Source organism: Eschrichtius robustus, chromosome 5, assembly GCF_028021215.1.
Source record: "Eschrichtius robustus isolate mEscRob2 chromosome 5, mEscRob2.pri, whole genome shotgun sequence".
NCBI lineage: Eukaryota > Metazoa > Chordata > Mammalia > Artiodactyla > Eschrichtiidae > Eschrichtius > Eschrichtius robustus.
Genome location: NC_090828.1, coordinates 72,669,382 through 72,691,182, shown reverse-complemented (window position 1 = coordinate 72,691,182; position 21,801 = coordinate 72,669,382). Strand labels below are relative to the sequence as shown.

The 21,801-nt window shown below is 34.5% G+C and overlaps 1 protein-coding gene across 16 annotated transcripts in view; it reads right to left on the bottom strand.

Moving 5' to 3' along the window:
• The window catches only part of BAZ2B (bromodomain adjacent to zinc finger domain 2B), a 383,609-nt gene that overhangs the window by 39,366 nt on the left and 322,442 nt on the right, over positions 1-21,801 (bottom strand). For all 16 annotated transcript variants that reach the window (XM_068545042.1, XM_068545028.1, XM_068545035.1 and 13 more), the window contains 6 exons: positions 13,275-13,415; positions 10,323-10,577; positions 9,133-9,347; positions 8,192-8,266; positions 7,120-7,363; positions 427-489 (listed from right to left, as the gene is read on the bottom strand). In XM_068545042.1, the coding sequence (XP_068401143.1) occupies positions 427-489; positions 7,120-7,363; positions 8,192-8,266; positions 9,133-9,347; positions 10,323-10,577; positions 13,275-13,415 (993 nt within the window). The remainder of the gene's footprint in view (positions 1-426; positions 490-7,119; positions 7,364-8,191; positions 8,267-9,132; positions 9,348-10,322; positions 10,578-13,274; positions 13,416-21,801) is intronic.

The window sequence follows — 21,801 nt, the reverse complement described above, 5'->3', positions numbered from 1 at the left end:
TAATGAGAAGTTCATAAACATTTATACCTTACAAATCCAGTGCAAATAAAATCCACAAATATACTAATATAAAATAAAACATGAGCTGCTGAAACTATTATCATAAAATTCGACTGAATTTTTAAAGTAATTAATTCCAAGAAATAAAACCATGCATTTATTGGTATTTTATACTTAAAAGAAGAGCTGAAGAATAGAGGCCCTGGTGAAATTTAGTACCATGTCTTAACAGGCAGGTTTTTAACCTTGGCATTAAACTTTTAAGGTTTAATTGTGAGAATGTTTCTAAAGCTCTTCATTTTAGTTAGTTACAAAAAGCTTGTTTTTATTTAGCAACCAGAAAAACCAATCCCATACAAGGTGGATTTTTGAAATGCTGCAAAAAAAAAAAAAAAAGATATAAACTGTAATCTGAAAAGTGCTTACTTTACTCAGTTTTTCAATCTGTTTTTCTAGCTCTTCAACACTTGCTGCTTGGTCACCTTCATCCTATACATAACAAAATACAGTATCATTTACCTGTTTTTAAGATTTATTTATTCAGTCAATCAGCAAATATTTAATGAAAGCCTCCTATATACAAAGTACTAGGATAGGCACCATGGAAATGAATAAGACTCAGTTTTTGCTCTCGATAAAGTGTTAATCTGGTAGGGAGACACATAAAACATTACACTAATAAATAAAAACTGCCAAACAGCAGAAAGCTATAAGGACCTCAAGAGAGGTAGAGATTAAGAGTCATGGAGCTCAGGGAAGGGTGAGATTACTTCTAGTGGGAACCTATACCAAGAGAGGCTATATGGAAGAAGTTATGTTTTAATTAGCTACTGAAGAATTGTTAGGAGTTGATTGATCAGAGAAAAGAGGACAGGGCATTTCGGAAAGAGTTGGACCTGAAGAGGAAAGGAGGGGAGATGAGGCACAGATGAGTTTAGGGCTAAATTATCTAGAGCTGTAAGTGCTTGGCAATGGACAATAATATGATCCTTTGAGGGAGATTAAATATCAGAAGTATGCTTTACAAAGATTAGTATGGTAATAGTTGTAAGATGGCCTGGAGCAGGGAAAGGAGTACAGTTGGCAAATCTAGTTAGCGAATTGTTGCAATGATTCAAGAGGAAAAGAGGATGTGGGTCGTACTAGGATAAAAGAAATAGAAAAGGAGAAAAGGAGATGGATATGAGATAGTACATAGTTAGAACTGTTAAGTCCTGGCAGCTCACGGATACGAGGCAGAAATGGGTGAGGGAGATGAAGGAAGGAGTAAATTATGCTATTAAGGGTTTAAATCTGGGAAACTGCAAAAATATTGGTATTATTAACTGGAAGAGTCATTTTAGAGCAAAAAAGGGTAAGTTATATTTTGAACACATTGAGCTTTTAGAAGAAAAATAATCCCTACTATATAGAGTACTGATTTCATAAATAGAAATCTTGTGATTATATAAAATTTTTCATTCTACAAAATGAATATAGGAAAGCTATACCCAAAGTGTATGTTTTAGAGGGAAAGCATGACATAATGTAAAGTATATGTGCTTCTTTGGACCTCAGCTGCACAATTTCATATAGGCAAATTATTTAACTCCTCTAAAACGGTTTCCTAATGTGTAAATTGGTGATAACATTATCTTGTGATAACATTATCTGTAACATGGGATTTTTGTGAGGACTAAATAAGAACAGATCTGAAAGCAACTAGCAGAGTTCCTGGTACATAATATATAAATAAGGTTACTTTCCTTCTTTCTGAAAGTTGTCCTTTAATTAGAAAATGTAGGTACATCTCAGGTTTAAAAAACATAAGCAATTGTTTTTGATGTTCACTTTCTATAAGCTTTTTAAAAAAGCCGCACTGCCACCAACCACTCTCACGAACAGATATTTCTAAACCAGTATAGTTATCTCGCCAACAGAAGGAAGTGAAAGGAAAACTTCAATAGTCTTACCATTCTCTATCTACTCTTTACCCAAATTTAGGGGACCAATTTACAAAGGCATTTAGGCATATTATTTGTGGTAATAATAACATCATTTCTATTTATTTATTTATTTATTTAAACATCTTTATTGGAGTATAATTGCTTTACAATGTTGTGTTAGTTTCTGCTGTATAACAAAGTGAATCAGCTATATATATACATATATCCCCATATCTCCTCCCTCTGCGTCTCCCTCCCTCCCACCCTCCCTATCCCACCCCTCTAGGTGGTCACAAAGCACCGAGCTGATCTCCCTGTGCTATGAGCTGCTTCCCACTAGCTATCTATTTTACATTTGGTAGTGTATATATGTCCATGCCACTCTCTCACTTCGTCCCAGCTTACACTTCCCTCTCCCTGTGTCCTCAAGTCCATTCTCTATGTCTGCATCATTTTTCCTGTCCTGCCCCCCTTGGTTCTTCAGAACCTTTTTTTTTTTTTTTTAAGATTCCATATATACATCATTTCTATTTAAAAGAGAACAGGCTCAATGACCCTTAAACCTTGACTCTTCAATTAAATAGATATTTAATAGCTATATGATTGTACAGTGATTGTTTGACCAGCAGGATGTTTGATAATTTGCTTACATAAAAATCAACTCAATCAACAAATATTTGAAATAAGACATCAAAGTAGCTATGTATCAGCCAAATTAGCTAACTACCAGTTCTAAGACTTTTCTTATGATGAAAAAGAAGTAAAATATCTACTAAAGTTTTATTTAAAGGAGCTTTGGCTAACAGTCCTTATAATTTAAGAGATATGAAGGAATTTGAAAGGCCAGAGAGAAAGGCAATAACAACAAAGCTAAGAACGCAGACTCTATCCCTGCCATGGTTCCGCATGGTTTCCCAAGCAGAAGAGAAGGCTGTTGTATGTGTCACTACATATCAAAGTTTAATTGTCCACATAACCTCCTCCACAGCAACTTGTGAGGTTAAAGCTCACATAGATTTCAACACAAACCTAAGTATTAGGGAAAGAGTCCATGTGTTGAAGGAATGAAGAGTGAAGAAAAGAGGGAATCACCCTGGAGACAGAGGGCTGTGACTTAGTCTCAGGGCAGTATCTTCTAATTGAAAGGGATCACACAGGTCTCAATGGAAAGGCTCCTGCAATTAGTCCTTTAAGGAGTATAGCTACTGACACTCTACCTATACTTTAATCAAGAGGCCAGACCTATTTTCAGAGCATAATCTTATCAATAAGTTTCATTAAATAGTTAACCTTTAATTTTATTAGGAAATTGATAAGTGGTTACCCCTTCTTCATGAGAAAGAAAAACTCTCAAATAATTTAAAGGAAATGCTAATTTGGTTTCTCAGGTCCTAAAATATTCATTATTTTCAAATGTTTTTAAACTGTTTTCTCACATTAATAACAAGATACACATTTGCCAGGATTTTGATCACTCTAATTAACTCTGCAATTCAACATTCATAAAAAATAAAAATGACTACTTTAAATGACACATCTGGTCTTAAAATATTAAAAATGATGTTTAAATCATTAGTACTGATTGTTAACAGTCTTTATCTCCCTTAGAGAAAAAAAAATGCATAGTTTGTTAATTCTCCATGTGAAAAAGGCCAGGTGAAACACATAATTTCTGTAAATAAATTCCGATTTAGTGGGATGACCACCCAGTAGAAGATACTGAAGTCCCAACACAAGGCTGTCAAATTTATGAGAGTTAACACCTTAAAACAATTTATAATATTAAGTGCTGAAAAGGGATGCTATTTCTATAAAAAGGTGATTAGTATTGGTCAGAAAAGTTTAATTCCTGCTATGGAAACAGCTCTAACTTGCCAAATGAAGCAGATTGGTTATAAATAGTATCTTTGCGTAATTACAATTCTGATACCCAAATTATATACCCTTCACGTTATTTGTCACAGCATGAAAGTATTTGATCAAGTGGTTTCAGAAATACAACATTATGAAGTAATTTCTGCAAGGAATCTCAATGTAGTCTCCTTTTCAGCCTGGTACTCTTAAAAGAAGTAAAGCTCACTCTAACGATTTTTATCATTCTGGTTTAAAATATAACATGGGGGGTGGAATTTATGAAAACATTTTGTATTTATGCTATTTTTACTTATGAGAATTGTATAGCACACGATCTTATAAATTATATTATTATCCAGATTTAGTAAAAAATTTGATTCAGTAATTTGTCATTGGTCTTGATTAGATATTATTTTCACACATTCCATCAATAATTCATCTCTCTAAGTCTTCTTTATTTCTCCAGCAGTACTGAGTTGATACAAGAAAGGAAAAGAGTTCTATCTAGACTTCCTTGGCTAAATACTCCTGGCATCAAGGGCAGAAGGAATAGTTGGCTGTATATTGTTTTTTGAATGCCATTCTGCAACCCTATCAATATTTCTAGCATTCTTTTCTGGTAAAAGGTAAACATCAACCTTTATCTCCCGTTAATATATGTCCATTTCCATGGCTTATGGTAGCTTCCCTTAAACACACACACACACACACACACACACACACCTACCTCTGTGACCTTGCCTTCTTCCCCTTTAGCCTGCTCTTCAAAGCTAGCCCCCCTCTTTACCTTAATTGAATCCCCTCCTATATTTTTAGAGACCTTATACCATTAATTATTCTCTTCATCTCTTTAATCTTCAGTGCCCCTCTCTTATTTAATTGGCTCTTTCCCTTCAACCAAAAATCATCTCAAACCTTCCGCATCTGAAAAATCCTTGGTCTTTGTCCGCCTCTAGGAACTACCCTTCCTTTTGAGGCATAATGCTTGAAACAGTTAAGTTTACTTTCTCACTTTCTATTGTTTTCAGTCAATCATAGCCTGGCTTGTGCTCTCACCCTTCCAATGAAACGGTGCTGGTGTTGGTTACCATGACCTCTGTGTTGCCAAATACGACGAACACTTTCAGTCCTCATCACACTAGGCTCCCGCTCCCTTAACACTGTTTATCACTCCCTCCTTTTTAAAATGTTCAAGTTTCTTGATTTTTATTATTATTACATGTGTAGAAGAGAGTTAACATTGTAGGCCCTTCAAAGGTCGGCTTACAAAGTTGGCCCTTGGCTAGTGTCTGGGAACTTGAATTTTGGGGGGTTCCCCCACCCTAACTGATAAGAATAGCTCACTGGACCTAAACTGTGCTAACAATGTGGCTTATACTGAACACCTACTTTTCTTTTGGGAATCCGGAATTTTGGCACACGCTATGCAGAGGGTGCCTATGTGGCCAGCCCTGAATAAAAAACTCTGGGCACAGCGTTTCTAATGAGCTTCCTTAGAACACAGCATTTCACAGATTGTCGCAATTCACTGCTGGGAGAATTAGGCCCATCCTGTGTGACTCCACTGGGCAAAGACTCTTGAAAGCTGGGCCTGGTTTCCTCTGGACTTTGGCCCATATGCCTTTTCTCTTTGCTGGTTTTGCTTTGTTTCCTTTTGCTGTAATAACTCATAGCCATGGCATGACTAGATGCTGAGTTCTGTGAGTCATCCTAGTGAAGAATCACTCTGACTCTGGAGGTGGTCTTGGTGTTGGAAATCCCTGACCCATTTTCTACCTCTTTGTTCCTTCTTCAACAAGAAGCCTTGTGGGCTCTTCTTAAATATTGACATTCCCTGGGGTTCCAACCTCAGCCCACTACTCTAATTAATAAACCAATCCCCCTGTGCAAACTTATCCAACTCATTATTTTAAACTATTGTCTATGTGCTAATAACTTCCAGATCTACACTTTCAAGACTGAACTCTTCTCCAGTCTTTAGATTCTTAAACCCAACTGACCGCTGAGCTTCTGAACAGGCACCTCAAACTCAACATGTGCAAAATAAACCTACCATCATTTCCTGTCTTCAGTTATCTGTTCCATATTCCCCTCCTCCCCTGTCATCTATTTCCTCTGCTCCTTCTGATTTCTCTGTCTCAGTTAATGGCAACAACAGCAGAGCAAGCAGTCCCCAAGCCAGATAGCTGGAGTCAAGCCTACCTCTCCTTCCATCAAGCTACACAGTCCATCTTCAAATACTACTCATTTTTCCTCCTAAATATTTATTGAATCCTTTCCTTCCTTTAGTCCAGTTTCAGACCCCTCACAATTCACCTAAGCTACTGCAATATCTCCTGACTGATCGTCCTACCTCTGACCTTGCTCTATTCAAATCTATTTCTATCTTCCACAGAGCTGCCATAGTGAGCCAATGAACAAATCAAGTCTGACCATGTCATTCCCTCACTTATAATCCTTCAGTGGCTTCCTATTACCACAAAACTATAAAATCCGAGTTCACAGTTGTGGCATGTGAAGCTGTCTAGTAACACTAGAGCACTTGTAAGTCCCTTAAAGCACATTGTGGTTTCAAGTCTTCTGCGCCCTCGCTCATGTTATTCTCTCTGCTTGGAAGATTCTTCCATGGATTCCTGGATTCTTCTCTAGGTTAACATTTAGCCCAACTTGTAGCCTCAGCTAATGAGTCCAGAAAGCCTTTGTGAAAATTTATTCCTCAGAAAGGTTCAAAGTCCTTCCTTCGTACCTGCCTAGTACATTGTAAATACCGCTATCAAAGCAGTTAACACTTAACACATTACATTTTCTTACTGTAAATCTTCCTCAGTGAGACTGTAAATTGAGAGGGGACTTTGATCAAAAATGCCTAGAGCTAAAAAAAAAAAAAAGAAAAGAAAAAAAGCCTAGAGCTAGGCACTTAATAAACTGGGCTTTGAGAAATACATCAGTTTCGTTAAACCTGACAACACTTTTAAGGCATGAAGTATTGTACAAAATAAATGTAAGATAGCATGTTAATAGAATGAAAAAGGATACCTAAAATTAAGAATCTGAATAGTTCTCTGGAGAACTCTCATTATATAAACAGAAAATTTTAACTTCTTTTATTCAATGTAAATGCCCTCTATGTATAGAAGGCATTGCATTCTACTCAATATTTACCTAACCATCACAAAAAACTTTGAGGTGAATTTTATAATATTCAGTTTTCAGATGAAGAAACTGAGTCAAGCGCCACAACGAAATTCAAACCCAAATCTATTTGACTTCAAATTCTGTGTTGTTTTCAATACGTTATATAATATTAGTTAAGTATTAACATCAACCTAAATTTGATTACCTCATCTTCACAGATCTCAGTCTTCTTTCCTTTTTTGTCTTCTTTATCTTCTTCATCCTCATCATCTTCATCAGCTTGGTCATCACTATCATCATCGTCATCATCATCATAATCACTATCTCCTCCCTTCCTTCTTCGTTTGCGTCCTGGAGTGGGTGTGCCCAATGCATGCTGTTCTTCTCCAAGATCAATGCCACCTGAAGTGTCTCTTTTGCCTGTTTTCTTAGCATGAATGATTCTGAGCCTTTAAGTATGAAAAAAATGATGATATGGAAGAAAAGACTTCTTCTTATACTTTTTGAAGAGCATACTATGAGTTGTAAGCAAAAATACCTTATGGTATTTCTCTCACAGTAATCAATAAATGAATGACAATAAAAATTAGAATGAAGGAAACTTAAGAAATATGTTCCCAGAAATTACAAAATATATTAACATTCAAGAATTATTCTGGCTATCTCTTTGGAATTAGAATACATTTTTTAAAAAACCAGAAAACTGAGAAGATTAACTCAGGAATGGCCAAGTGATAAGACCTGATCCTATACTATCTGACTGAAAAAATTTCAATTCAAGTTACTGCAAAGAAACTATCCTCTTAACACAGAAGTTGAATAATTTCAGCATTATATTTCTTAGAAGGAAGCTAATTAAGTTTTAATGCTGAATACATTTGGATATGTTAGGCTCTCTGTAAAAGCAAATTTTAATTAGAAAGCAATTAAGGAAAAAAGTAGTAGTTCCAAACAGATTCTATTTATGACAAAAGTAACCTGATAGCAACAACAACCTTAGAATATGTGATTGCTTGACTTCTTTGAAAGAAAAAAGATAAATTGACTTTCTTCTAAGTTTGAAGCATATGAGCTCAGTGAATCTCATTATATCTTTTGTCTACTGAAAATTCTGGCACTGAGTTTTATTAGTTTCATATCTCAGCTTAATTAAGCTTTACCTTTTCTAATTCTTAGACAAAATAAAGTTTAAATTCTACCTTTGCAATTTGTATGTTTTATTCAGAAACTTGCAAAAAAGGAAAACAGTGTATTAGTTTTAATAAAACATGACTTACTTGCGGAGTTTACCTTCTACCACCCATTTATCTCTCCTCAAATTTGACATGTAATCAATGTTCTTGTCGATTTCACTGCCAATGCAAAAGTTTATTAGAAGACATATATTAATCCATTATGCAATACATTAATTTGGTAAGCAAAATGATGCAGTTTTGGGGTAAGTACAAATGATGATTGCCAATGAATAGCAAAAACAAATGAAAAATTATATTAATACATAGCTAAGAGATGTATAGAAAACTTAAAGATGCCCAGCAATGGTAGAAATGCATGGCTCTGAAATGTTTGGATTGATTATTTTCCTAGAAAGGTAAAGGAATAAAAGTTACATAATTAAAATCTGTAAAATAATGAATAGTAAGAACAAGATGAACATGGAATTTGTTCACCAAATCTTCAAATACTATAGTGGAGGACTTACTCTGACTCTGAAATGAGATTAAGTACTTCTTTTTTAAAGTGCAAATTAATACACAATAAATAAATAAAATTAAGATTGTATCAGCACATGATAAAAAGTAGGTAGATAATTCTACAAATGGCAGCTACTAAGGAAAATCAGGTAGTCATTTATCATCAAAAGATCAAAGAAAAATTCTAGGTTTTTGCAACAGTGCTGGATTCTGGAGCCATAGCAAGAAAGAACTGTTTACACTTCAGTATACAAATAAATAACAAAATTACCAAATAAACAAAACGGGTTACAAAGACTATACACAGTATGATTCAAAATTTCTTTTCTAATAGACTGCAAAGAAATACATTGAAACATTATTAGCAGTAGTCATCTCTGAATGGTGAGATTAGTGTAATTTTAATCTTTTTCTTTGTGGTAGTCTGTAACTTCAAAATTTTCTATGAGCAATTTGTATTACTTTGTGACCAGACAAATTCAAAACAGAAAAGAATCACCAGAAATGTCTGGGCATATGCTTACCTCACCACACTCTTGCTGCACGCCAGTTCATTGATCAGGAAAGCCAGAACTGAGGCTTTCTGTGCTGGAGTGTGAGCCTGAAAAGCTTTGGTCTTCAGGCTTTCAGTAAGCTCAGTTTGTCCACAGTGTGCTTCCATAAAAATCTGCAAAATCTCGGAAACATTGTCTCGATTCACACCAACATTCAGCAAATGTTCTCCAAGAGCTGTTTTGGCCTATAAAAGGTTGGCATTTTTATCAGTATTGACCACAACGACTCATAAGATATAAACAATAAGACTTTTAAATACTGGTATTATATGATTTAGGTATTACTGACAAGGGCTTTATTCACATTTTTGATGAAGTGGCGATAAAACATGACGTTCAACATCATTTAGTCAACAGATGATAGACAAGTTTTCAAGTATTTGTAATTTTTCTATTCCTTCTTCAAACCCTTGGTTAAAAAGTTCGGTGGGGAGAAGAGTATGTAAACTTGTGGCTAAAAATGGTCTCACCATACCCTCTTTGACTACAGACACTATCCCAAGCTTTTCCAGGCTCTACCAGTAGTAGTGGGGGAGAGGTTGAAAAGTACTATCAATGTGTTTTCTTGCTCGACGGTGTCATGGATTTTATTGCCTAGTATGCTGAATGAATAGGGAGATGGAAAAAAAAGTAACAGGTGCATCTGGAAGATTCTCTCTACATTATCTAGAGCAAAGCTGACTGAAATGTGTATCTTAATTGGAATTAAGATAAATTTGACTTATTGCGTATCCACCTAGCAGTACAGTATCTTAACATGCTGGTCTGTAGGGGCCTTGATTAGCCTCGGTTATTCATAGTGTTTGAGAGAGAACACAGTATAACTTCAGAAGGCACACATAAGTTAATTGCTTTATGAATTAAGAATTCTCTGTTTTGATGAATATCACTTAGGTATTTCCTTAAATCAGATTGCTTTTTGCCAAAAGCTAGAGGGAAAAAAAGTAATTTGGTAATGATTTACATTCCTTAGGCTTTATGAACCAGGTTTTTCTAAGTTTGCACCAATTGTACCAATCTACCTTTAACTTTGTAAGAAGTTACGTAGAAAAAATTGGATCTGTCTATACAGTCTTCTGCTAATACACTAAAGCCAGCACTGAGAGTATCAATGCACTGATAGTACAAATTCAAAAAATTATATTTTGGTTTTTTTTTACCTTGTATCCTGTAATTAGACCTGGATCACATACAGCAGCTGAGAGGAGCCTCACAAGCAAGTCTTGTACTTCACCCATGCTGTCCCCTATATTTAGCAATCCCTCTTGAAGAACACTCAGGTTTGGAACATCAATATTCACATCGAAGCCCAAAACTTTACCAAAGTTTCGTAAGAACTGCACCACCATGAGACAGTCTGAAAATGTACTTCCAGAGAGAACAAGTCCTGGAATACGAGGCAACTCTGGCAAAGGCTGAAAAGAAAAGAGAAAAAGTAATTCAAAAAGCCATGATTTTGTATCTCCTGAAGTAAAGTAAGTTGCTATTTTTCTCTTGCATTATACCAGTGGCTTTCCCCTCTGGATTGTAAATTCCCTGGGGGCATTTCTATAACCTCATGGTACTAAGCATAGAATCCTGAACACAAGTAACCACTAATAAATTTTGGTAGAACTCAACATGAACTTAGATCTCTGCAAAAGAGAATACTAATTTTAACTTACGTATTGATAAAACACAGGTTATACAACTGGACCAAAAATCAGATAACATAAGAAATAAACATCTCAAAAGTACTTTAACATGGACATAGTTAGTAGGGCACGTGCAATAGTTTCTTCTACTGATGTAGACTGATTTATAATTCACACTTTTTTGGGAGCTCAGAAGTTAACAGTGTGCATCTGTGTGCTGTATGGTTGGAGAGAGTACCATCTTTGGCTAATGACTGACCAGAACCCATGACCCTATCAAGAACCCAGTAATACTGCAACTATCAGTCTTTAGGTTTCCCGTATATAGCGAAACATTGAATTTCAGTGTTAAAATTAGAGAGCTCTCTTGCTATTTCTCAGATATGCTCACATATTAACATTTTAATGACTAAATTGTATTATCAGTTGTTATGGACATTTTAAAAGTTAAATAAATAAGTAACCTAAATTAAAAACATTTTTGTCCATGAAGGGGATTCAATAAGAGTACTTTCAATTCTGACTGAGAAAAATGTGGCTTGTAAATATTTCTATTTATCTAAATTTGTCCTTGTTCAAAAATGTTTCCTTGGGCTTCCCTGGTGGCGCAGTGGTTGAGAATCTGCCTGCCAATGCAGGGGACACGGGTTCGAGCCCTGGTCTGGGAGGATCCCACATGCCACGGAGCAACTGGGCCCGTGAGCCACAGCTACTGAGCCTGCGCGTCTGGAGCCTGTGCTCCGCAACAAGAGAGGCCGCGATGGTGAGAGGCCCGCGCACCGCGATGAAGAGTGGTCCCCACTTGCCACAACTAGAGAAAGCCCTCGCACAGAAACGAAGACCCAACACAGTCATAAATAAATAAATAAATAAATAAATAAAAAGAACGTGAATTTCAAAAAAAAAAAAAAAATGTTTCCTCCACTCTGTGCTTGCTGAAATAACTAACCAAAGACTTTTTCTACTAATAGTGGGCGGAAACACAGAACTATAGACAATTGTTGATATCATACAAATCTTTTGTTACATATGAAAACCATTTAATTCTGAGTCTTCTTTTTTCCTGAATCAGATCAGACATACACATTTCCATATGATTCTAAAAATTTATATAACAAAGCTAACGAAAGTAAGGCTTAAAATGGACTTACACATATTTGATATAGTGCATATGGATTTAAATGAAAATAAAAGATCACTTAGGACAATTTAGGATTAAAAAAAGATCATTTAGGATTAGAAAGAAAATAAAGCTCACTTAGGATTTTAAAAATTGCTCACCAGGAGCTTATTAAATGTGTTGACTAACCACTGTACCCATTCTATGCTTAGGAAATTTTAAACATCCAATTGACTAAAACTAGAATGTATACTTTCATTTTTATTTAGAAGCATTTATGCTAGGTAAATAAATAGAATATTAGTATCATTAAATTTTCCACTTGGGCACTAAAAGTTTGCTTTAAGCACTTTAGAAAAGAGCTTGCATAATCAAGAGACAAGCACTATCTGTATATTATATGGCATGTAAATAAATATAGATGCTGTTGACCAAGTATAATATTCTATTACTGAGACAGTATTATAGATATGATATGCATTATTGTATAATTTTCTAGGAATACTATCTTCTTAACTATAGCCAAACATAATTGATTTCTATTCATAAGTATGTGAAATCATGCCAGTTATCATGGTGATTTTGCTCTTTCCAAGTTGCTACTTTTCTGTATTTTAGCAACATTATAAATCTGTGAAGCATGATGGAAGAGAAAACACACATGAGGTACTTTGCTTGGACACATTTCTTGGCTTTCAGGATCACAAAGAGTATGGGCTCTGGAGTTTAAAAAACTGGGGACTGCATCCAAGTAGCCACTTATGAGCTGTATAATCTTGAGCAAGTTCCTTAACCTCTCTGTGTCTCAAGTTTTCTCATCTGTAAATGGGCATAAATACCAGTCCTATAGGATTGTGGTGAGGATTAAATGAGAAAACTCATTTAAAGCACTTAGCATAGGGCCTGGCATGTACTAAACATACTCAATAGTTAGCTAACATCACTAAAGCATTGAAGGAGGTTATAGATTATAAATCCTAATTTATTTAAGTATCCATGGAGGCATGAGGGAGGAGTTAGATCTTTCTGTAACTAAATGCCTGGAAAGGACCACATGAAACACAGAAATCCTATCTATTTCTATAATTCATTTTTGTAGATTTCTGCAGTATTTCTACTTAAATTAAAAAGGTTTGCAGTGATCCATTTGTATATTAAGAACTGCCATTATCAGCACAGGGCTCTGGAGAGGTTTACTCGTGGCCATACAGGAGAGACAGATTGACCTAGACTTGGAAATCCACTGCTGCTCCAGCTAAAAACACAAGGCTTTCATAATGGCAGCTCTGGCAAAGGAATCAGGTGAGAACACAGAAAAAATTAAATTTATTAATGAAATGGTTTACATGATAAATTACCTTTTGGTCTGCTAAGCACATGTCTTCATTAGGCTTCTTTAGTTCCTTTGCCATTTCTAATTCTAATCTTCGTTGCTCTAGTTTACGTTCTTTATTTAATCTTTTCTCATCACGTTTTTCTTGCTTTAACCGTTCTTTTTCCTTAAAAAGAAAACCATGTACACATATTCTCTTTAACCATTATCTGTGTTTAAAAAACCTCCAGTTAAAATTTAAAAAGTAATCAAAGTGTTATTTCCATGAACAAAATTCTCTTAGGATGTTTAGGAATAGACTTGGAATTACATAGAAACAATGACGTATTTTGCTTTTCAGTGTTTTCACTTTTTGAGTTTCAAAATAATCTTATGACTGTATGTATATATACATACATATACAAAATATCAATATTAGTTTCAATCTAGATTATTTCATTATTCAAAATTTATTCAATCATTTCCCAGGTTATAATATGAGAATAAAATACTTATTAATAAAAGCAGGTATATAAAATGCACATGGGCAAGTAAATATTCATAAAAAAAAAGTTAACTAGTATTAACAAAAATTTTTGTGTAGCTTAAGGAAGCAAGAAAAGATTTACAGCATGAAAATGGAAGCAACATGTTTGAATCTGCAAAAGCAGTTCTTTCAAAGTGAATTAGCTAGTCTTAGGACGTGCACCTATGATGAAATAAAAATATTATTTACCACTCTAAACAACATTTAAAATAATGTAAAATGGGTTTTGAAGGCAATTCCAAAAGCTTTAAAATTATTTTGGGTAATGGCAACAATATGGAAATAATCATTCTGTTTCTCTGTTGTAGAGTATGGCATTCTTTTGGAAGAAGTGACTTGCTATATAATACTGGTGTCATTACTTTATCGTCATACATCAAATACAATTCTCTTTTTAAACTGAAGTATAACTGACTTACAATATTATATTGGTTTTAGGTGTACAACACAGTAATTCGATATTTTTATACATTCTGAAATGATCACCATAATCAAGTCTAGTTACCATGTCACCATACAGAGTTATTACAATATTAATGACTATATTCCTTATGCTATACATTACATCCCCATGACTTATTTATTTTATAACTGGACATCTTAATTCCTTCACTTCAAGTCCTTCATTTCAATTATCACTGGTTAGACAGCACGCTGACTGCTGTGGCAGGGCATGCCAAGGGGGAGACAGAGAGGAGTGGAGAAGTAATACATTGCCAGCCAAGAGCTGAGAAAGCACGATGTGTTTGAGAAATTGCTAGTAGTTTCATGACTGGAGTGTAGGTTGTGTGTTGAGTAGTTGTTGAATATTGTGATACAGAACCAGAGGTCAGGTCATCATGAGGACTTTTTTATATGATATGCTCAAATAACTGCTCATTTTTACACTGCCTCTAAATTTCTGGGTTACTGATTCACGCAGACATTTGGGTGGAAAATGATAAAAAAGCTATATTAAGAAATTATTGACACCAAAAAAGTTCTAAAATTAATCTTATCAATTATAAACTAAAAGCAGGTTCTGAGGCTCTAATGACATAAAATATATACAATTAACATGTAACATTCCCACAATGCAGTATAGATTTTCAAATCAAATTATCATTGGTAGAACAATTTTGTTTTCCATAACTGGATTTTCAATCTTTAAACACATGAGATGTTGCTCTAAGTACTTTTCCAAAGAAGAGAAGCCAAACTTCTTGGTTACTTACCAGAATAATGAATTACAATCACTAACAGAAAAAACATATTAAATGTCTCATAAATTTCAAAGTAGCTGGTGTAAATTTTTCTACTATACAGGACTAACCCAGAATTCTTAATGATGTTTTAATAGTAATCATAAATAGTTGAGACTTCTCTGCTATTCACTAAGAACTGCTGAAAATGGTTATTATTTCTTTTCTTTTGAAAAAGAGAGAAAGGACCTGTGTGACACTAATGCTCTTTTCACTGTGCCAACTTCACATTAGTGGCAATCTGAGGGTATGTACACCCTTCAGTGATAGGTAGACAATGAGTCAGAGTGCATTTAATGCCATGAGGTAAAGCTGTCTTATATTCTTGGATATAATTTTTACCTAGTGATATGCAGTATTTTTCGAATTAAAAAAGCATGGCCATAATACGGAATAGAATGTAAAAGTGACATCTATATCTTAGGATAAAATGGAGGTTTGCAAGAAATCTTAGAAATTCATAGGACCTTTATTACTTAAAGACAAGCATCTACTCCCTCAATGGGATACTTTAAGGGAAACATGGAGTCTCTAAATTTAATGCATTTATTCACTAATTTATTTAGTGACTTCTACTGAATTGTATAGGACTAATACAAATCCTGTGGCTTTGGTACAAAATGACTCTCAAAGAACCAGAGCTTCTAGGACCCCCTCAACGATCAACTAGTATTTAAAATGGCATATAAAGACAGTCACAATCTAGCCCCACAGAAGTTCTGGTCTCGTATCTCATGATTCTCAGTGAATCTCCCAAACTCTAGGCACATTTTGTGATACAACTGTGTTGAGCAAACAGTGTAACCAGTTTGAGGCACTGCTTGGATGATAATGATAATGATCATGAGGAGTAGGGGGAGGAAGAGGGGGAGGAAGGGGAGGAGGATGGGGAGGAAGGGGAGGAGGAGGGGGAGGAAGGGGAGGAGGAGGGGGAGGAAGGGGAGGAGGAGGGGGAGGAAGAGGAGGGGGAGGAGGAGGAAGGGGAGGAGGGGAGGAGGGGGAGGAAGGGAAGAGGGGGAGGAGGGGACGAGGGGGAGGGGTAGGAGGGGAGGAAGGGGAGGGGGAGGAGGGGAGGAAGGGGAGGGGGAGGAGGAGAGGAGGGGGAAGAAGAGGAGGAGAAGCAGCAAAGCCAAGAGAGGTATACGCACAAGGTTAAAATTGACTAACCCCCTCTTTGCACCTTCCTCCCCGAACCTCAGAGGTCCTGTTTAGTTACAACATTGTATTTATGTACCTGTCATCCCCTCTGACTGGAATGCATAGCCCTTCCTCCTTTACACAAAAATAAAGCCTGTGTTTTAATTTTTCCCACAGCTAGTTCAGGAGTTTTAATATTTCCCTTTTTTGAGCTTCCACATAACTTATTACAGCATTTATTGCACTGAGTGACAATTATTTGTTTAAAGTTGATCTCTTGCACTGTAGTGTGAACTTCTAGAGATCAGAGGAACCAACTTATTCACCTCTTTATGGACCTATTCAATTCCCAGCAGTATAATTTGCCAGAAACCCTCAGGAGAGTTTTTAATATTATCTTTGTCTCTGACAACTCAAGCCTGTATCAGTTCAATTTTCCTCTCCCACTGGTCTAAATATTGTTCTTATTTCCAACTATAATAGTTATCATATGTCTCTAATGGACATATACAGTGTGCCTTAGCATATAAAAATTATTTAAGCATTGATTAATTTGCTGAATGATTAAATCTACAAATGCCACATTGTTTAAATTTCAGGGCAATAACTTACAGTGTCTACAAATGACTATGAAATATAGCTCCTAACTATATTTTAGATTGACTATAAACAATTACAAGCAAATTAGAATGCCTCCTTCCAATTTTTTGGGGCCTTCATTCCCAACTTTCCCCGTCCTTACCCAGTTTTCTAGATGTAGAAATTTATGAAGTAAATGTGGATTCTTGGTATATATGTCATTTACAATAAAACATCTTTTTATCATCTTAATTATAGTAATGAAATTTTCTGTATCAAAATATTACTAATATCTTAAGAAGTCATTTAAATTTCATTCAAAGTTGCAACACCTTTCAATAGCAAAAGTGTTAAATTTAGATTACGCTAAACAGCCTAAGATACATAGGGTGAAAATTTTAAATGCATGAAAAGATTATTTTAGGGACTCTAAAAGCATAACTGAAAGTATTTCCAGAAATCTATAGCAAAATAACAAAGGTATGAAATGAATTTATTCTATTTTAGAATCACAGAAGTTTAAAAACTAAGCAATGAGTGTGGTAGGAGGATCTGTTATTATAAAGTTTTACAATTTGTCAGATTGCCAAACAGGCCATTTTTAAGAGGCCATGTTGCAAAGATGCCTGTTTCCTATATTTTATGATTCTACTGGGTCTCTTAGGTGTTTGCTCTGGGCATAATTAGGAGGCTACATTTCTTTTCACAGCAACTGTACTTAAATTTCAAAGACATAAATATTCTTTAAGAGACACAGATTTACCTCAGGGTGCAAGAAGAATAAAGTGTAAATAAGATTAATAACACAAGCCATTTATAGAAGACAGATATAAAGAATAAAAATGATACTATTTTATGTCACATATTGAGCATGAGTAGAAAAATCAGGGTAATTTTTTTAAAGGGCCTATTTTTACATTTAAAATGTAATAATAAATTAAGTTTAAACAAATGAAAAAATTATGAATCCATGATAAAAGAAATCCTTATATTCTAAATTTTTAATAAAATTATATATTATTTATATTATATTTTATTGTATTTTACAGGTATCAATATAAAATACTATTTAAAAAGAGTAAAAATTTCCAGTTATCACATTTTCATAAAATCCACCAAAGTATTACACAAAAGTCTGTACTTACTTTAGATTAACTATCACTAAATATTCTTAGAGTAGCTACTACTATACAAATGTCTCCTAAATTAAAATCAAAATTGTTAATAATTCTTGAGTCAGGTAAGTAGAGATTGTAATACATCTAAATTACATTGATAATAATTCGCTCCAAAATTGTGCATGTATCTTTTAAATGTGTATGACATTTAACATTTTACTGAATAGTTAATATAAAATCATTTTACATGCTTTTAAAGACAATTTAATTTTAAAATTGAAATTAAGTACATTATATAAAGTACAATACACAAGTATGTCATATAAGTACATTTATTATATCTTCAACTGAAAAATGGGTTTGTTTAAACAAAACTGTCTACATGAGCAATTCTACTTTTTATTTTTCACTAAGTAATGATTAGTATAAATATAGGATTATAAAATATTCTCATGACTTGAATCATTGAATGGGTTATACATACATTTTTTATGCTTGCAAATTATTAGATGATTTCTGAAACCTGAACTGCTCTCTTCTATTTTACGGTTTTGTCTCCTAAAGTGCTGACATAGTCATTCTGTAATAGACGCATGTTTAACAACCTTTTGTTGTTTATTGATCCTTGGGGAGATAGATATACAAAAGACTCTGTTACGAGTACTATGGTTGATTATTCAGATAATATGAGTAAAGTGTTTATAAATTTGTGACTGACATAGTTTGAAGTTTTTATAAATGAAACAGGAGATTTTGAGCTACTTTGTCACATTGCTTAAACCAACCTAAGTTTCCAGTGATTAGTAATAATGAGAGCACAAATATATCGTAAGACTTGAATTATACTAGGATATAAGCCTTTTTTATTCATGAGGCTAAAGATTATCCTTTCTTACATTATGTTATAAAAATATTTATGAACTATGATGATACACTAAAATTAATATAATAATAAGTAAGGTAATTTCTGAATATGTCTGAATATTCTTATTAATTATAGATTTATATAAAGGAAAAACTATAGAAATTAGATTTCTAAGTTAGGGAACCAATATAAATTTGGGATGTTTTTAGTGAAAAATAAGTTAACACTAAATCAAAAAGTAAGATCAGTGTAGTGTACACAAAGAAACATAAAAATGGTGTTTGTGTTACCTTTTTACTTTGATGACTATGGGGAGTTTCTTGGGATAAATTCAGATGTTATAAGAGATTTTTAATTAACAAGGTGAAAGCAATTAATTTTTTAACCTCATAATTCTTTAAACATTACCCATAATATCAGCATTTTTGTTTATCTTATTTTTTTCTTCACAACTTAATAATTAAATGTCTAAAGGTATTAAAGTTTAGAATCAAGGGTTACACATAGGCCATTTTAGAATTTTGAGTTGGCCCTGCCTAAGTATCATATGGCTTTAACTTTACAATAAAGTTTGTTCTTTTAACAGTTAATAACAGAAAAAATTGCAGTTGAGCTATTAGGAGGTAATAAGAGGCAGAATATGAAGCCAAGATGTGCCCATTACTGGCATTACTCTAGTTACATCTCATGCACATTAAGTAATAATGAAGAAATGAACAAGTAGATATAGGAAGGGTTTGTTAATATTCACGGAGGTGCAAGTTTATGTAAAAGATATAGTGAAAGTTTGGATTATCAGTAAAAATATATGCCTAGTCACTGCTTAACTGTTTATACTGTAAAGATTTCTCTCTCTGATAGGATAAAAAGCATCTTTAATTTTTTTGCTTTTCCTGCAGCATCTAATTTAATGCTGTGTACACAGCAGTCTTTTAAGAAATGTAAAAACATACTTAGTTGATTACTAAGATCTATAGGTATCATTCAATAGAGGAACACAATTTAAGATCTGAATAACTGGGGACTTCCCTGGTGGTCCAATGGTTAAGAAGACTCCACGGCTCCCAATGCAGGGGTCGCGGTTTGAAACGTGGTCGGAGGGTTCAAACATACCACATACCGCACGGTGTGGCCAAAAAAAAACCCATCTGAATAACTGGTAAAATTCTCTAGTCCTGTTCACAGGTCTATAGTTATCAGAGGATAACAACGTTTTAAGAATTCAGCTTTACCTATGGGATTCTCTCAAACATCCTGAAAAAGGATTATTTGTAACATATGTTATTGTATTGTTATTTTAAATAATAGTTCCTTAAGTGTTTAAAAAAAGAAAACCACCTAGAATAAAGTAAAATGATTTTATTATTATTATATAAAGAAAATTATATAGACAGAAAACATATAATGTACTCTGTTCTGGGAAGGCCTCTTTGATAAGTTAATATTTGACCTATGACTAAACAATAGATGAGAACCACTTGAATATTCAGTGGAAGAACAGCAACAGTAAAGACCCTTTGTTTAGAAATAATAAAAAGACAAAAATGACTGGAACATAGTACATGAGGTACAAATTGTATGAGATAAAGTTGGAGAGGTTGGCAGAGGTCAGAGCATGTGGGTCTGATATGTCATGATGAGGAATTTGGACTTTATTACTATTGTAATGAGAAGCCACTGGATAGTGTTAAGATATCCAGATATAATCTGGTTTCTTTTTTGAATAGATCACTCCAGCTACTCTGTGGAGAATGCATAGGGAGTGTGCTGAGGAAAGCAAGAATGAAAGCAGGGAAAATAGGTTCTTTAAGTTATTATGCTTTAAGCTGTTACTTTATGTATACATGCATGCACATGTGCGTACACACATATATTTTTGGTTTGATATTTTGGCATAGTTTTCTTGCATTTCTTTTCTAATTACTCATGCTTGATATGGGTAGCCCTATCACGAACTCGTATTGCTCCAATATAGGTGGGTTAATTTTCCTTTAGTTTCTTCTCACTTTATCTGATAATTGTTTTTATATTTCAAAGTACTTCAAATTGAAGAATATTTTATATGCTATTCATGTTTCTTTTTTCTGAGGATGAAGGGAGCTAGAAGAGGGAGAGCTGTACCTGGTTTCTCATATCCCTTTCCAAGTTTTATTGGAAGCAGTGTACCTGATTTCACTCTATCTAGTCAAGGGAATATCCTTTTCCCATGAAAGATGCTCTTGGGTCTTGAGAGATTCTTAGAAGATTTCATTTGAATTATCTTCATTTATCCCATGGCTGCTACCTTCCACTCAATGCAGATCTTACTCACCTCTCTCCAGCGGCTTTTCCTACTCTCCTCCCAGGCCACAGAGCAAATATAAAAAAACCAGTGGGAGAGGTCATGACTTTTGGGCCTTTTGGGTACCTCTTAACCTGAGCATTCACTCCCTCAGATGATCTTATCCTTACTATTCTCTTGGGTGTCCCCTTCTACCAAATCCTAGTATGTCTGGAGATAATGCTCTGGGTTATTTTCATTATTCTGCCTTTCTTTAGCTTTCCTCTCCAAGAGGAAAAATCAGAATAGCAAGCCCTGGTTCTTCTTAGTCCTTCCGGTAAGAGGAATACCTGGCAGGGAAGAACTTGCCTCTTGAGGGATTTTCCAGGTCTTTTCCCTGAGTTATTCCCTCAGTTCCCATCTCTCCAGATAGGAGAAAATTAGGTCGAGCTTTTAGAATTTTAATTAATCCCCTTCCCTACTCTTCCCACCCTTGTGTTCAGAAGGGAACAGAGTTTGCAGCCATACCCATTCCTGGAATCTGTTACCTCTCTCTCTTTCCCTGCCTGTCATTTTTCAGAGATTGTGGTTATAAATCCATGTGTAGAGATTCCCTTGTTGTGTTAGATGTAGAGGGTGTCAGTGGTCCTGGATAATTAACAAGTAAGGACAAAAACACCTATATATTAATAAGTAACTTATTGTGATAAGTAAGTAGGTACTATGTGGTGCCAGGCACTGTTCCAAGAACTTTACACATACGCTCATATAGACACACACCCATTTAATCATAACTACAAACCCTATGAAATAGGAATTAGTATCA